General features: G+C 38.7%; 2 protein-coding genes across 3 annotated transcripts; both read right to left on the bottom strand.

Annotated features, from left to right (window-relative positions):
• Nucleotides 1–153: 153 nt before the first annotated feature.
• Nucleotides 154–9,498, bottom strand: gss (glutathione synthetase). The gene is made up of 13 exons (XM_081386947.1): nucleotides 9,275–9,498; nucleotides 8,410–8,548; nucleotides 7,771–7,916; nucleotides 6,807–6,882; nucleotides 6,462–6,601; nucleotides 6,228–6,344; nucleotides 6,041–6,121; nucleotides 5,764–5,841; nucleotides 3,255–3,324; nucleotides 2,968–3,162; nucleotides 2,389–2,470; nucleotides 2,118–2,307; nucleotides 154–1,455 (listed from the first exon to the last, which is right to left on the bottom strand). Exons 2-13 carry the CDS (start codon nucleotides 8,536–8,538, stop codon nucleotides 1,332–1,334), a joined length of 1,428 nt encoding a protein of 475 aa, XP_081243073.1. The 5' UTR covers nucleotides 8,539–8,548; nucleotides 9,275–9,498; the 3' UTR covers nucleotides 154–1,331.
• A 1,007-nt stretch (nucleotides 9,499–10,505) lies between these two features.
• On the bottom strand, nucleotides 10,506–17,587 carry birc7 (baculoviral IAP repeat containing 7). Of its 2 annotated transcripts, XM_081386945.1 has the most exons (7): nucleotides 16,918–17,587; nucleotides 15,951–16,050; nucleotides 15,724–15,805; nucleotides 15,592–15,631; nucleotides 13,481–13,693; nucleotides 11,441–11,494; nucleotides 10,506–11,294 (listed from the first exon to the last, which is right to left on the bottom strand). In XM_081386945.1, exons 1-7 carry the CDS (start codon nucleotides 17,459–17,461, stop codon nucleotides 11,092–11,094), a joined length of 1,236 nt encoding a protein of 411 aa, XP_081243071.1. In that variant the 5' UTR covers nucleotides 17,462–17,587; the 3' UTR covers nucleotides 10,506–11,091. The 2 variants fall into 2 exon arrangements, with proteins under 2 accessions (XP_081243071.1, XP_081243072.1); XM_081386946.1 differs by lacking the exon at nucleotides 11,441–11,494 and having other exon boundaries at nucleotides 10,512–11,294; nucleotides 16,918–17,519.
• Nucleotides 17,588–17,877: the final 290 nt, after the last annotated feature.

Below are 17,877 nucleotides of genomic sequence, written 5' to 3'. Positions count from 1 at the left end.
TTATTGTTTTTCGGAAGTTGACAGTGACAGTTGAGTGAATGAACGAGAGGATGGAGGTTTTTCCGGTGTTGACTTCGTTTGGTTGGTTGGTGATGAGAGTGTGATTTCTTGTGGCTGTAATGTGGAGATTGAAATAAACATGGATTTCAGAAAGATATTTGAGTGGAATTAGATTTTTTCTTTATTTGTGAATGCTAAAAATAATCTCCAGAAAATGGTTCTAGAACATCTTAATGATTTTTGTAACATTTCGTTAAAATTACATAATGTTTCCACAATTACTTGCACTACCGTTCAAAAGTTTGGTTGGTAATGTTTTTGAAGTAGGTTTCTTACGCTCACTGCGACTGCATTCATTTGATGAAACAATGTACAGTAAAAACAGTAATATTGTGAAAATATTATGATTCATAATAAGTTTTCTATGTTAATATATTTTAAAATGCAATTTATTCCTGTGATCAAATCTGAATTTTCAGCATCATTACTCCAGTCTTCAGCGTCAATCCGTGTATCATTCGTTCAGTCGTTTTTTGATTTCATATTTAAAGTAGAAAAATGAGAAAACGGTTAATTTTTCATTATTTAGTTTAAAAGAAAAACAAGAATTTAGCTAGATTTTTCGTTCCAAGGTAGGGGTGTTTCATTCCCGCCCATGTGTAGAAATCGAATATTCAAGCTGTTTATTCATTTTCCTTCCTCAGAACGAAAAATCAAGCTGAGTTGTGTTTTTATTATTATTTTTTTATTATAAAAAAAACGAAAAAGGAACCGTTTTCTCATTTTTCTACTTTAAATATTAAATACAAAAAACGACTGAATGAATGATACACGGATTAGCGTCACATGATCCTTCAGAAATCCTTCCAACATTCTGATTTTCTGCTCAAGAAACATGTCTTCTTATCAATGTTGAAAACATTTGTGCTGCAATTCAGCTTTAACTGAGACTATCATGATCATAAACATTATCATCACCTACTATCTGATTGTTTGACCATAAATGCTGGTTACAATGGAAAGTTACCAGTGTGGTTTAATAAAATCAGTTAATAATTTATGCAACTGAAAAAAAAACCATGTCGTTGAAAAAAATATTTTATAAAACATCTGACTACTCACACACTCCAACAAATGAATCCTTGAATGAGGTATTAAACATGTACACAAAATCAGCGGTTCAGTCATAAGGTTCCCCATTGATCGACACTACTGCATCTTTAGGGAATATTCAACACTAGTCTCAGATAAAACAGATGCCAGACAGAAAAGGACTCATGGGAAGTCAGTGGTATGTGATTCTCCTCCGGTCCAGTGTGTGGTGCTGTAGTTCAGACCAACAGTGGGTTGTCCAGCACTGCTACTCCTGCAGCAACGCCCCCATCAGCGTGCTCAGAGCTCTTGGTCCTCAGCAGGTGGCCCACACATTCATTAAACACCATGTCTTTGCCTTTCCTGTGTGTGTGAAAAAGATGCAGTGATTTGCTGTGACACTGTGAGCACTATTTTAACGATCTAAGCACATGGTCTAAAAGGGTTGTCCCTATTCTCTTAATGAGTAATGGGTGTGTTTTGGGCATAATGTGGAATAAACCAATCAGAGTCTCATCTCCCATTCCCTTAAAAAGACAGTTGTGCTCACGCCATGGCGGATTCGCCATTTTAATGGCGGAATTTGCAAGCGGAAAAACTGAACGCTTCTCTAGCGAGGAATTGGATCTGCTCCATTAAAGCACGCAAGCAGACTATCTATGGGACAAGCTTGCGTTGTGCACCCACCTATAGGCGCATATTACTAACGCGCTCTTTAAATGACAAAAAAAATATATTGCGCCATTGACTTTAGACCAAGTTTTTATTGGTCAATGGTGCAGTCTATTTCAGTTGCCTCAAAATAGCAGCGCACCAACAATGCGCCTGAACACACCTCGTTTTCAGAACATGGGCGCACAAATGTATTTGCCATTTAAACAACATGGCGCAGGATGTGAAAATGATAACTGCGTCGGGCTGAAACTAGCACAACACACTTGCGTCGCGCCTGGCGCTGCATTGCGTCGGATGTGTAATAGGACCCTGTGTTTTTAAGATGTGTTTTGTTGAAGCACTGATCCCACCTGACATACACTCCGAACGCGCCTAGTTCACTCAGACAGGAGTTCGGTCTCAGAGGAGCTCCGGGCCGGAGCAGGTAGTTCTGGACAGGGACGGGCTGGATCTTGTCCATCAGGATGTAGGCTGTCCTCTCACTGGAGTTCTTCAAGTTCTCCAGCACCTCACAGATCTCACTGCCGTAAATGTTGTTGCCTGCGACATAGGACACCTCTGAGCAAGTGTTTGTGATATATCTGTGAGCGAGCACACAGGACATGACTTGTGAATACCCACCTCCTCCCTCCCTCTGAGGTTTCAGCACATACTGATCAGGATTGGCCAAAGCCATTGCTACCGTTTTATCACCGTCTTCTCCCTGGGGAAAGACAGGTCGACCATTTAAAATCGGTTTCATAAAAAAAAAAAAAGTAGTCAACAGTGGTACTCAATCCTGCTTCTGATCTTCAAACTTTATAAAAGTTTAGTTCCTAACAAGGTTAGCATATCATTATAAGAAAATAATAAGAAAAAATAAACTTTTATGTCATTTCTGTGGCAACACGTGGCAGATACGAGCGTTGCCGTGTGCGTAGAAATTGTGTGTGCTATAATCATGTGACCGCAGCTTTATGATGGCGATTCCTGTGTAAATACAGATGTGCCATCTTTCCATAAATCTCTGTGGTGCCACATGAGATATGAGACATCTATGTTGAGCGCATCAACACAATGGCCAATCGGAGGTGTTTAAGAATTTGTTCAATGAAATGCTGGTATCGTCATTTTTAAATTTCATTAGAGTTGTCTGTGATCATAGGGTCTGTCTACTCAAGCAGGATTCAGCACCCCACGTCTACAGTGCTGCTCCTCTACCATGTCCAGGGTGTACAGCCCAGCGAAAGTGGCCCGAATCTGAGCAACTGTTTCAGGTTCGTCAGGGAAGAAGCGCTCCAGAACCCCCGGCCGGGCCAACTCCTGCTGCACCTTCTTAGTTCCAGCGAGATGGGTACTGATGTCAGGACACTTCACGGCCAGAGAGCGCTCCATCATCAGACGGCCCTCCCAGCTCTGAAACATACGGGTTTGATTCACACTCAACACTCAAAACTGATCACACCACATACATTTCTGAGAATGTCCATACATTTCCATGTCCTCACCCGCTCTGAAGTGTAGTTTTGGGGCATGTATCCATTACGGAAGTAAACAATGGCTATCTCACGGCCATCTCTGCAGAAATTGAAAAATTAGGCCTTTATTGACATGTTTGTCAGTTGACAACATTTCAATCTTGAAGTTGGAAAAAGTAGTCATGTAAATGTTTTGACTAGGGGTTTAACAATACCCTCATGTCACGATTCGATACATATCACGATACGATATTATTGCGATACTCCAAGACATATGATAAAAAATTTACAAAAAATGCACTGTTGATTTAAATGCTAAATTTGGTATAACGTTGTGGGTGTAAATGAATGGGCTTGGACTTGGAGCTGGTAACCCAATGCACAGGACAATACTGGCATTATTATTTTAGACGAATATGGTTGCACTGTCACTCACTAGATATATTTAAAATATATCCTACAGATAAATGGTTCAAAACTCTTAATTCATTAACAACACAATTTTATTGGAAAAATAAAAAACCCAGAATATCACTCTCAACACTACAAAATAAAAAATCACATGGGGGGCTTGAGGCACCAAACTTTCATCACTACTTCCTGGCTAATCAATTACAGTACCTAGCTAAATGGATCAATATACACAAGCATAATTATCCTTGGCTAGAACTGGAACAAAACAAATGCACAAATATCTCAGTTGCAGATCTCCCCTTCCTTTCACAATCAATCAAAAAATCCAACCTCTGCCAACACATTACCATCCATTCAACTCTGACAGCCTGGTGGAAAACGAACCAAATCACAAAATCATCACTAGAATTAAACAGGTACACCCCACTCTGGCACAACCCAGAATTCATGATACAGAACAAACCTCTTTATTTCCCCACATGGGCACAAAAAGGAATCACACATCTTCACCACTTATTTGAGAACCAACATTTCATGTCATTTAACACACTCACACGGAAATATGGGGTTGGGAGAGAACAATTCCTTAAATATCAACAACTTAGACTTCAAATTAAAGATAAAACCACACTTACCAACAATACATTACAACCTTCCCAGCTTATAGAAGAAATTTTGAAAATGAATAACTTCAAAAAATTAACCTCCCAACTATATACATTAATCTCCAACCAAAACACAACAATAACACTCCCAACAGCCAAGTGGGAAACCGACCTGGCCGTCTCTTCCAACCCTGAGTACTGGGAACAAATCTGTAGAAATACATTTTCCATGACCGACAACACAAACCTGCAGCTTATACAATATAAAGTCATTCATAGAACTCACATCACCCAAAATAAAATGTTCAAAATGGGCCTACACAACACCGAAATCTGTTCACAATGCACTTTGGGTAGCACAGACGACTATTTGCACGCCATGTGGCACTGCCAACCAGTTCACTCTTTTTGGATTACAGTCACTGAGACACTGTCCACTCTCCTGAGCCACAGAATCCCATCATCACCAACACTTTGTCTCATAGGCGACTCTTCCGAAATCCATATCCCGCAAAAATACAGGAATCCGTTGCTCATCTCTCTAGCTGTCGCTAAGAAAGTAGTTCTCCAAAACTGGAAATCAAAAAAATCTTGCCACATCAAACACTGGACAAATTTAATCTCAGAATACATTTCAATGGAAAAACACAATGCATACAGAAGGAAGCAGACATCAGCCTTTGAAGACACCTGGTCACCTTTTTTGACATTTCTTAATACCACACAAACATAACTACAAGCCGTGTACATTACCAACTTTTGTTTTTGCAGCCATCACTTCACACATACACATAGGCATACACTTATGCATAACATGTTTCCAAACCCTTTTTCCCCTCAAACACCCTAGCCATGACCAACTAATATAAATCTTAGATTAACAAATAAAATTTGCTTAAGATCATTCTACTTAATCAATAATAATACGTTTTTGTGTTTGTCAACTGTCTTGTCCCTCTGTTGTCTGTCTATCACCTTGTCATGTCTTATATGTTATGTGTTACACTCTATTCGTGGTGTTATAATTCCCCCCCCCTCCCTCATGTTCCCAGGGTCTTACTAAATTGGTTGAATGGTCACGCACTGTATATAAATCTGTCGTCAGTATTGTAATATATTGTGTATATAATTTGCTTTATTAAACAATAAAGTTGTCCTCCGAAGAGGGGGGGTGGTGGTGGGCCAAAAAAAAAAAAAAAAAAAAAAAAAGATATATTTAAAATAACGTAGGCCGCTTTTTACTGGTAACGTAAGACATTTGGCATTATCAGGAGCCACAAATATTCCCCCATTGCATTATATTCAACATTATATAATGTAGCACTGACACTAAAACTCTGACAATACAGATTGTCACTATCCACGATACATATTGTTGCACATTTGTATTGCGATATATTGTGACGGTATATTGTTACACCCCTAGTTTTGACTAAACATTGCTCTCAAGTATTGTACAATGCTAATATTAATGTGTTGGACAGATGAGAAATGTGTGATACTGAATCACAATCACTCACACAAAGAGCCTCTTGCTCTGATCCAGAGATCCGGTTCTGCAAACATCTTCAAACTGTCTTCTTATTACCGGAATATTCCTGTACATATAACACAACAGATCCTCACTTTTGCCCCTATAAAAGATGCTTCGCTTCACAAACACCACTAATTAACATGTATTATTAATAACAGGCAGTAGAATCCAGACAGCTACTCAGTACTTACTAATGTAGTTACATAGTAGTTACATAGTAACTATGTAAAATAGCTTGACAATTTGACAATCTGACTAAATACCTTTTCCACAGCTCATTCTCTACGTATCGATGGTCATAAATATTCCTCTGAACATCCTCGACCAGAAACATAACCACAGCCCTGTAAGGGACAACATATGTTGTAAATAAATGCAGCCTTGGTGAGCAGAAGAGACTTCATTCCACAACATTGAAAAGTCTAACTCAAGGCAGAGTGTTTAACACACCTCTCAGATCCATAGAGCTGCCAGGCCTTGGCCAAACCTCTCGCCAGACCCGCCGCTGGGTTGTTGTCCAGAACACGATCACACTCCTCTGGCAGGTTTGCGACCTTCAGGATGTGTCTTACAGGATTGAGAAACAGTTGATCACAGCACTGACGACAAACATCATTCAGTTATAAACCAGTGCATCATTTTAAAACACACTCTCCTCTAGCGGAGTTACTTATTAGAGCTTACCGATGGACATCTGGTGTCCGAGAAGCAAGACCGCCAAAACTTGCAGCAATAGTGTTGATTTCAATCTGCTTTAGAGACGTCCCGCCGCCTGGTCTGTGGTCCAACATGTAATCGGAGCGATTCAGGCCCAGCACTATTGACTTGGGGAAGACATGAGATACTGTATAGTTTAAATATGTGTATCTAAAGAACATGTGCACTTAGGTTATATTAATGTTACGTTTATATGAAGTCAGCTGTACAACATCTATAGTAGAACATGAACAGTGAAGTAAAAGTTTCTAATGTGTAACATGGTAGATTAAAAAAAAAATGAATCAACAAACCACTGGTAAATGATTATACCTGGGGTAGATGTTCCTGTTGAACTTGTTTGTATATGCTGAAAAGTCTGGCTGTAAAATCGTCAACTTTGATAGTGCTGTTGAAGAATAAATAAATAAATATTATATGACATAGTGCCTCTAGTGGCACTAGATGGAATTGCAAAATACTAACAAGTTTAAAAAAAACTGCCATTGTTTGGACGGACAGATTGTCCTCATCCTATTTGCAGAGTCAGTGTTATTACAGTGTCATGATTTCACAAAACAATCAGAGTAATATTTTGATTGTCTGTGCATATTAAGATATAAGGAGATAGGTAACAAGATAGGAGAACATTTAAATAACACCATTAAAATGTATAGTTAACTACATTAGCTAGCATGAACTCATAATGAACTGTACTTGTACAGCATTTATTATTCTTTGTTAATGTTAATTTCAACATTTACTAATACTTTATTAAAATCTTGTTAACATTAGTTAATGCACTGTGAACTAACACGAACAGACAATGAACAGCTGTATTTTTATTAAAATGATAATTCTGTCAGTAATTACTCCCCCTCATGTTGTTCCAACCCCGTAAGACTTTCGTTCGTCTTCAGAACACAAATTAAGATATTTTTGATGAAATCTGAGAGCTGTCTCACTAAGTAATTACTAACATAATTTTCATTTTTGGGTGAACTAATCCTTTAACTAAAGTTAACAAAGATTATTGCTTATGGTTAGTTCATGTTAGCTAATATATTAACTACTGTTAATTAATGAACCTTATTGTAAAGCTTAACCATGTACAAAGAAAAAGGATACTGAATTAGCAATTACACAGGGCAAGGCTTCCTTAAAAACAAAAAAAGTCAGCCACAACTCTTTGGCCTAAAATATTTTCTTGAATTATTAACTTAATTATTAGATTTATCAATTCACAAATGCATTTATTAATTTAGTAAATCCCAACAATAGAGCAATTGTATCATACCTGGCCAGAGTTTCTTCTAGAAAGGTGGGATCCTGGCTCACCCGGTCCACCAGCCGGTTAAAATGTGTCTGTACTGCCAGTGCCTGATGAAAGAGTGCTGTGGGCACCGGTGTGGGGAACAGCGTGATCGGTGCATAACTCACCACCTGTCAACAAACACACATTTATTTGGGCATGTATGGACACCAGCAGAGCCCTTCAGTCACTCCTGATTCTCTGAGCGAGGGGTTTCTGCTCGACATCGACTCAACGGGGCAGAACTAACCCTCCATAATCCAGAAACAAAACACGACCGTAGGACAAACAGAATTCCAGACGTGGCTGTGAATCAACGGTAAACTCTGTGACGAGATGTCAGTTTGTGTTTCAATGCTAACGCTCATTTAAAATCATCTTTGCCTGTATTTATGGAATAATTGGCTATCTAGGAGTCTTGGTTAGATCTGGGTTAGGTTTACAGTGCCACCTTACATGAACGGGAACCTGTCGCTGCATTTATAGTGGCATGAGTTTCATTACTTTAGCTCGATTTGCAATGCAAAACTGTCCTCTGTGGGATTTTGCAGCTTGGATGAACAGTGCTCGTAAATGTCTAAATGACATTTCTTTCAAGCACATGAAACAATGGCGTGCTCTTACTTCAGGAGAGTTTGGCGTTTCTTTGGTCCGCATCAACACCCCATGTAAAAGCGCTGTGTCTTTTGCGATCTCTTCTATATTTTTGATCAGGTTTTCATCTTTCAGGACATCCTCCAGTTTGGCAGACATAGCAGAGAATCTACAATCAGAATGAAACACATTGTAGTCATTAGTCATGCCACAGATTTTCACAAGAAATCTGTATTTTTAAGTAAGATACAGACTTTCAGATATGTGTTTTTCTTTTATTTGGAAAGATTATATCATGAAATGATAATATCATTTTTTGTTTATGGGTCAATGACATGACGTGCATATTTGAGTGTCCAAGTGCATTAATTCCTTTTAAAATAATTTGATAAATTCATGACATAAATCCCTTAATTCTATAAAACATATTTAGTATGAATGCTAATTTCAAGTATGGGTAGGTTCAACCTACCAGGTTGATACACTTTTTAAATGTCAGGTGGTACAACTATTTGGTTGTACTGCCTGCCTGACATAAAAACAGTCAAAAAAACGAATTTGAAACACTTTGAAATGTTATTTAACAACTGAAACTTGTTTAAACATTGTTCATTACTCAAGAATAAGCATTGCATCCGTTTTAACCTTTATTTGTCAATGAATCGTATATTATTAAACTTCCATTCCTCGGACTTTGTACTGGTGAGAAAGGGAAGTGGCTTTAGAGACTCGCAGATGAATGAATGAGACTGTACACAACATAACCCGCTGCTGCAGTGATGTAATGATCAGAAACATGTACTCATCATGACATGGCACAACTGCACGAACTCTTACAGAAGACAGCACACTACATGTCAACACTAGCTCGTGTATGCGTTGAGTTATGGCATACCTGATGTTCGCGGGCCACTCCCGGGCCACTGAAGCTCCTTGTTTACAGTGGGTCTGTATAATATTTAGGCTCAGTTCACCTGCTCAGGTTTGAGGTCAGACTGGCAATCATGTGAAGTGTTTCAGTCGCACTGCTAACTGTGTGGTGCTGTTCCTGTTCGGATCGTACACAATAACAGTATCCAATCAGTGAACAGAACGCTGATGACGGCACTGTCCACGTGCGCGCGCAGCACGAGGCTTCTTCTTCATCAATGATTTTTAATAATTTAATTTTCTTTTACTGTCTATGTTTTTAACGGCAGCTTGCATCCTTTATGTTTCAGCATCATACAAAAGCATTGTCGTTCTTTCTATTTGAACGTGCTGTAAAACAAGGAATAGGAAACCAAAAAACGGGGAAGTGGTCATCCTAGCTTTATAGTTTAGAACCCAATCTCTGGCATTTATAGGGCTGCGACTGCAACCATTGACGAGGTCGATAGTGAAACTATGAATTGCACGGAAATCTCCACCAGTTAGATCGATTTACAGCAGTAAATAACGGCAGAAATTCTTTTGAAACACTGCTTCATGAAACCTTCATTGGTTGTTTTCAGTGTTTTGGAGCGCGGTACAAATATATATTACACAAATACTATTTGAAGGTTTGTAGATTGTATTTAATAGCATACACTTACAAGAAAGTGGTTTGTAAAAAAAAAAAAAAAAAAAAAAAGTTTTGTTGCATTTACAGAAGTTTGAGCAGCAGGGGGCGTGTGGTGTTACGAGCTTCGAGGAGATCAGTTTGTTTCATCACTAAAGTTGAGCATACAAAAATAAAAGTGTGGAACAAAATTTTGTTGTTAACTTAATAATTATGTATGGAAAATACCATATACATAAGCAGAAATGGACAAATAATAAACCTAACATTATATTATTTAAAATTGAGCTTAAGAAATAAAAAAGCGAAACAGATGTATAAAATTTTTGAATCCTTTTCTTTGTAATTTTTTCCCGTGTTATTTATTTTTTAAATTTTATTGTTTCTTTGATGCTATTATGAATGTAATAGATAATAATACATTGTGTTTCCTCTGTATATGTATGTTGTTATGCAATAAAAAATAAAAATAAAATAAAAAAAAATCACTTAAGTTGAGCTGAGATCTAAACCACTGGTACTGGTACTTCACAACTACTGCTAGGGTCAAACTAGTGAGTAATATATAACACAAGCAGAGCTTAGACAAAGTGCAATGCAAATCATTTTTATTCACGAAAATATAATAATAAAATAAGATTATTATACAATATGATCTCTTATAAATTCCATTTTATATGTTTTTAAGATGTTTTTAAGAAAAAAAGATTCTCAAAAAGCTGTTCACTTTGTCATGACACAAAATCAACCTGTTGTCCAGAACTTGATGTACAGTGGGATCCAAAATATTTAAAATCCAATTTAAACCTGAAAATGATCAAGTTTTAGGATTTCCATTACATGAAATCATTAAGTGCACTTTTTTTTTTAGATCACAAATCAAATAAGTAGATTTTTGTGCAGATGGTCAGATGTTCTAACAGATGAAGTGATGTAATTCAATCAAGGGAGGAAAAAAACTAAATACTAAGACATTCTGAAATTCATGTTAATGTTTCATATTGCAACTTTTGGAGCTCTGTAGCTTTAATATATAGCTGAATATCAAGTCTTTTACAAGCAATATGTCTTACTACACTATTTGTATAGTATTTTTCAGCATGGCATATTCTTTAAAAAACTTTAATGACACAGTATGGAACAGAGTGTGTTGCTGTGTATGCGTTTGCCCTTCAGGACATGAACGCACGCACACTTCCCCGAATGACCGCTCTGCATATGGGGCAGTGGCGCAGACTGGCTGCGCAGTCGGTGCAGACGACCAGATGACCACAGGGGATGAAGACCATGGAGACGAGTTTGTCCATGCACACCTTACAGGTCCTCTCTTCCTGAAGCTGTCTCAGCTGCTCCTCTGGACTCAGATCGGATCGCACTGAAAAACACAAATACACTGACATTTCAACTCAACCTGGGTCAATTAAGAAGATTGCGATCTGTTCCATCCCAGAGGCTAGATAGAGAGAAGAAGAAGACACACACACACACACACACATGCAATGAGAGCATGTTAATATGGACCTTTCTCCCTGACTGAGACCGGCGTTCTTGACGTTCTCGGACTCTCCACAGTCTCTGAGGGAACAAACCATCCACACGTTAGAGGAGCGAACGGCACACATCATTTTATTACATTTCTTTTTTAATCAAAAACACATGGCTATCAATATACAGTACTGTGCAAAAGTCTTAGGGACGTTAGTATTTTCACCAAAAAATGGTTTTAAGCCAGTTATTTATGTCTTTAACAAGTGTATCAGTAGAAAATGTCAGTTTACATTTCCAAACATTGCTTTTGCCATTAATAATCCAGTGAGATTTTGTCTGACAACAGCCGGTATGATCTGATCTCACCATCATCGAGTCTGTCTGTGATTACATGAAGAAACAGAAAAACTGAGATAGACTATATCTAGAAGGCAACGTCTCCAAGACTCTCCAAGAAACCTACCTTGCGCATTACTGAAGGTTACATTAAAGTAGTTCACGCAATAACATTTTTATTCTCTCATTACTTACTAAATCTCAAGTCACTTCAAACCATACGTATACAAACACAAGGTGCAGGCGGAATGGAAAAGAAGCCATTATTTAAAAGCATCTCATCTTGTCATTTTCTTGACAGTTCATGCAAGAAAAAAGGCGTGGAGCAATGCAATAATCAGATGTGTCCATCTAGCACTTGTTTACATAGAAAAACATTAAAATTAGCGCCGTGGAACCTAAAAGGCTAATTTTGTGCACAGAACACTTGAAAAAAATGACACAAATCGCAATGAGGATTTTTACGATAGCTTTGCGTACCCAGCTAACAAAAATGTTTTAAAAATGTTTTGCTAACGTTCCCATTAAAGGAACACGCCAACTTTTTGGGACTTTAGCTTATTCACCGTATCCCCCAGAGTTAGATAAGTCCATACATACCCTTTTCATCTCCGTGCGTGCTGTAACTCTGTCTGACTAGCCTAGCTTAGCACAAAGACTGGAGGTAAACGGCTCCAGCTAGCATACTGCTCCCAATAAGTGAAAAAATAACGCCAACATTTTCCTATTTACATGTTTGTGATTTGGATAGTCACAGCGTGTTCAAATAACAAGGTCACATGAGACAGCACAGCCATCTTCTAACCGTATATACATACTGGGAACTATATTCTCAGAAAGCGAAGCACTGCTACTTGGGCGGAGTGATTTTGTCACTTATTGGAAGCAGTGTGCTAGCTGTAGCCGTTTACCTCTAGTCTTTGTGCTAAGCTAGGCTAGCGGTGGGTGCGTCAGACAGAGTTACGGCACGCACGGAGATGAGAAGGGTGTGTGTGGACTTATCTAACTCTGGGGGATACTGTGAATAAGCTAAAGTCCCAAAAAGTCGGCATGTTCATTTAAGTTACGATTACGAATGGTATTTAGTGCTGTCAAATCAATTAACATAAAAGTATATATATATATATACACTTACATTATATAAACACTAACTTTTATGTTAGATGCGATTAATCATGATTAATCGATTTGACAGCCTTAATGTTTTCTGAATGTTCATAACGGCATTTAAAAAAAAAAAAAAATCTTAATAAAAATAATGTTTTCTTAGTTACGCAAATTTTAGAGAAAACATTATGTGAATGTTACTTTTGAATATTCTCAGAATGGTCAGAAACAAGAAGATAGTAACGTTTGAAAAATGTTAGACAAACATCTGACGTTTCAGAAAAAAAAAGTGTTTCATGAAGGATGCATAAATGCTCAATCTCAATCCTCTATTAACGTTACTGGAGAGAACCTTGCCAGAACGCTCTGAGAACGTTCCCTGTGAGGGTCACTGCCATTATATGAACATCTGCAAGCTGAGTTTTGTTTTTTTATTCCTCCTTTTGTGGTCCAAAAAAGAAAGAAGGGCATGTGGCATTAAAACAACACCAGGGTAAATAGTACATAATGACTGAATTTTCATTTTCAGATGAACAATGCTTTTAAATAATGAAAACATAATGTTGACTTCTTTTAGGTTCTGAAATATAGGTTTGTTCTGTTTTGAATGAGGGGTGAGTTTGCAAACACCTGGTCTGGGCTCCCCGGTCTGCCTCTCCTCCTCCTCGGCCTGCAGGACGTCGGTCACCAGGTCAGACACTGAGGTGTAGTGTGAGCCGGTCAGTAAGAAGCGGGACTGGACCAGACTCTCCACTAGTGAGCGCTGGAAGCCCATCTGCAGCACCGCCTGCACCACAGGAGACAACATGGCTGCCGCCACTGAGCTCTGCCCACCCAACACCTCTGCCAGCAGGAACACAGACATGCCAAACGGGTCTTTAAGGGGGTAGTCGTTTGCTTAATGCGATAAAATGTTCAAAAAAAGGTATTTTCTTGGTCCTCGCAAGTAGAAGTATAAGCAGAGCTTGGGTGTTCAAGATATTATTCACACTCTTGGTTCTATACAAAACCTTGAAGGGTTCTGTCAGGCGTAGATTGAATCATTTTATGGATTTAGTTTTCATTTATTCCTTTGGGTTAATACAATTTTATGAGTATTGAAATAACCCATTAAACATGAAAGTATTATGCAGTCTTTTCTCCTTATATAGAACCCTTCCTTCTAAGAGTGAGAGCAAAATATTTCCGCAGGTCATGTATTCTGTGATTTATGCAAAGAATCAGTTCAGGTATGTTTGTTTGCCAGCAGCTTACAGTGATTTAAAGCTTCAAAAATCACAAAAGAGTTTAAAAAAGAGTTAGGGTTACACTGATCATTGTTAGTTGGTGAGGACAGAGAAGAAGAGAAGATAATTTGTCTGAGTGAAAAGAAAATTGTGAGAGCTGGAACAACAACAACTCCTGAGGAATAACATAAAATGCATAGCAGCATAAAACGCAATCTGATATTATCCTGCTTATTACACGGCTCTTTGCTCCAAAAATAAATACAGGAAATATTGAACTGGTTTTTTTTTTGTTTCCCTGCAGAGAGACAGAACATATGAACTGCTATGTTGGAAACATGGATTTCCAGGACAAGCAGTTTGTTATACTGTGTCATGGACAATGGTTATTATTCAGAAATAACTGAATGCTGTGAATGACCAATCAGAATCAAATATTCCAGAAAGCCGTGTAATAAACACACATAAGAGTCTGTTTGTCCATAAAACACAAGCACGACGCACAGCAAAGGAAGATTTGACGGGACATTAGAATTGCAGACAATTCTTAAAATCGGGGGTTTTCAAACGGGGCCTGTGGACACCAACCTTTTTTTTAAAAAGGGGAGGAGCTGTTCGATATGCCCCGCCCTGTCTTCCTGTTTCAGTGGAAATTAAGTCAACACATTGAAAAATCGCTTTCAAAAATTAGTGTTTTCGGGCCACAAAAACGCTGTTGTCGTGTAAATGAACGGCCAAAACACATACATTTTTTTCCGTTTTTAGTTGAAAACTGTCATGTTAACGGCCCCCTAGGATGTGGTTTTTTAAAGGGGTGGTATAATGTCCTTTTCACAAGATGTAAAATAAGTCTTTGATGTCCCCAGAGTGAGTATGTGAAGTTTTAGCTCAAAATACCCCACAAATATTTTTATACAGCATGTCAAAATTGTCACTTTTTGAGGGTGAGCAAAAACGCACCGTTTTTGTGTCTGTCCCTTTAAATGCAAATGAGGTGATGCTCCCGGCACAGGGGGCGGAGCTTCAAGAGCTTGTGTCCTTTTACCTCACACAGACACGCACTGAAAATTTCTAAAACTTTTTGCCTTTTATGTTCAAACCGAAGTCAGAAAGATGGAGAGACTCAAGAAGAAGTGACAACATGTAGACAACATTTCTGGACGGTTAGTTGGTGAATTTATGTAGCTTATGTGTAATTTCTTTAAAAGCAAATATCTCCCTTTGCTCTAAACTTTGAGCGTCGTAACTTTGCAGATGTTGTTTATGCTCAAACAGCAACATTACACACTAACTAAAGTTAGAAAAGTGAAATCATATTCAACCACCCCTTTAAGTATAAAAAAACCCTGATTTTATTGAAAATAATTTAAATTGTATGTCTAATATCTATTTTGTTTTTGAACAGTGACTGCCATTATACATAGCAGGATCATCATATTTGGGGGTCCTTAGCATTTAAACATTTGAAAACCCCTGCGCTGTTACACCTTTAAAAGAACTGATGGCGTGACTCACCTGATGTAATGTTTCCTGCAGTTGATGATAGAGATCCACCCTTTAAAACAAAATAAAACATTTAAAGTCCATGGCAATCATAGCTGTCAAATTGACAATAAACTGATGCTACGATGCATCATCATTACTTACCACTCTCTCATTCATGCTGAAGTAAGACTGCTGGATATTGCTCACATATTCCCGTCCTCTGGATTGAAGCAAATATTCACATCTTTGGAAGCACATGATAGACCAAATTAATAATGAGCATTCATGCACTAAAATCAATAAAACATCATCCATTCATGTTTGTAATTTCACTCTTTAGTACTTATTTAAATGTGGGATACAAACTTCCTGTCTTAAGCAGAACTCACCGTGGAAACCATTTGGCGTGTTCCTCCCAAGGGTCATCACCCGGTTCCCAGTTCCTCAGACCACCATCACAGAAGAAACACTTCACATTGTCACCATGACCTAAGAAAACGACAATCACTCATTACCATCTTCTAAAAAAAAACTATATATAAGAGAGTAAAATATATAAAACTGCATACAATCATCTTTGCCATTTCTATTCAGTTTTGAGTTCCAACTAAATGTTCTTTATCAGTAATACATTTAAAGTGGTCAACACAGTTGAGAATTTTGAATAGAATGTAATATAAACATATGAACACATAAATTAACATATAGGTTTTATTTTAATACACTTGACTTTATTTTAAAGGGAGTGTTCACCCAAAAATGTCAACTCTGTCATCATTTACTCACCCTCAGGTTGTTCCAAACCTGTATCATGTTGAACACAGAAGAAGATATTTTGAAGAATATGGGTAACCAGACAGTTGATGGACCCCATAGTATTCCCCCGCTACTTTTTTGCTACTGTATGTGTCTAGTTACCAACATTCTTCAAAATATTTTCTTTTGTGTTCAACATGATCCTCATACAGGTTTGGAACAACTTGAGGGTGAGTAAATGATGACAGAGTTTCAATTTTTGGGTGAACTTTCCTTTTAACACAATTAATCGTATTGTTCAATGATATTGCAATTTTGAAAGCATATGATTTGTATAAGGAATAGGCAGAAACACTATTGCTTTCAGAATAATGAGTGGCACGCGATTCACTGCACTGCGCTCGCGGCCTCTCTAGTTCATTCCCTTCATTCACAGCGCGCATGACTGCCGTGCGCGTGACTGAAAGCGCAGAAAACAGAAGCAAGCAACTAAGTTAAGGTCCGAATCGAAACCACATATGCACTCATAATGTTCCTGTGAAATTTCATGTCAGTTTCATTTCTCAAAGACCAAAGTGGTCCCTTTAGTCTGAGACGGACCTGTAAAGAAGAAGCCAGCTCGCGCCAGCGCGCCGGGCTGCACAGATGCTCCTGTGGGCCAGTTGTGGTAACTGGACAACCTGGTGTCCTCGGACTCCATCTCCGGGTAGACCGCCTGGTCGTACTGCACCTGCTCGTCCACGGTCAGCCGCTGAAGTTGACTCAACAGCTGCCCATCCACAGAGTCGGACGAGCCCAGCGGAACATTGCCCACATCCCTGCCCATCATCAAGCCGCACGTGGGGAAGTGCTTCGCGTGCTCCCCCCACGGAGTGTCTCCATGAACCCAGTGCCTCAGGACCCCATCACAGCAGAAGCACATCACCGTGTCCCCGTATCCCAGATAGTGAAAGCCAGCCCGGGCCAGCTCAGCGGGGCTCACGGGCGCATCTCTGGGCCAGTTAGTGAAAGTCTGGAGTCTTTCCTCCTCACTGCGCATCCCGAGGCGAACCCCTTCATGTCCACCGTCTCCCCTCATCATCCCGCTGCTCGTCTTCCATAACGGGCAGTCCAAGTGAGCTCCAGCCCCCTCTCCGCTGGCCATACAGATACAGCCTATTATTCCTATCACAGAGCGCCGTTTACTATAGCACACACACTTCCAGAATAAGCAAGCAGTTGTTTACATGATCTGCCCTGTGGCCGAGCCCTGAATAGCAAAATATACAACAGACGCCTTTCATAGTGATTTTCTCTAAATTTCATTTCCCATTTTGTTGATGAGTTAAAAACAACCCAACCGGCAACCCAGCAAGTTATGGGTTACACATTTTAAAATCACCATGAAATTTAAATTGACCATTTTTATGAAATATAGTGGTGTTCATTATAAATGATTTATCCGCACACTGTTATTATTAGGCTATTTAATGTAGCTTATGTCCAGTGTTGGGGGTAACTCTACAAGTAACTTGAGTTACGTAATCAGATTGCCTATTCAAGTAAAGTAACGCATTACTT

Source organism: Scardinius erythrophthalmus (genome assembly GCF_964197995.2).
Source record: "Scardinius erythrophthalmus genome assembly, chromosome: 15".
Lineage (NCBI taxonomy): Eukaryota > Metazoa > Chordata > Actinopteri > Cypriniformes > Leuciscidae > Scardinius > Scardinius erythrophthalmus.
This window is presented reverse-complemented; position numbering and strand designations above follow the sequence as displayed.

Bases quoted from the DNA above. Each gene is read 5' to 3' on its own strand.
- gss (XM_081386947.1), bottom strand. From the start codon at position 8,538: ATGTCTGCCAAACTGGAGGATGTCCTGAAAGATGAAAACCTGATCAAA. The intron at 6,122-6,227 runs GTGTGTTAAACA...TGTCCCTTACAG, and splicing joins CAGCTCTATGGATCTGAGAG to GGCTGTGGTTATGTTTCTGG. The intron at 5,842-6,040 runs GTATTTAGTCAG...TTATATGTACAG, and splicing joins GAGAATGAGCTGTGGAAAAG to GAATATTCCGGTAATAAGAA.
- birc7 (XM_081386945.1), bottom strand. From the start codon at position 17,461: ATGGCCAGCGGAGAGGGGGCTGGAGCTCACTTGGACTGCCCGTTATGG. The intron at 15,632-15,723 runs GTAAGTAATGAT...TTTGTTTTAAAG, and splicing joins TCAGCATGAATGAGAGAGTG to GGTGGATCTCTATCATCAAC. The intron at 13,694-15,591 runs GTGAGTCACGCC...TCCTGCTGGCAG, and splicing joins TGCAGGAAACATTACATCAG to AGGTGTTGGGTGGGCAGAGC.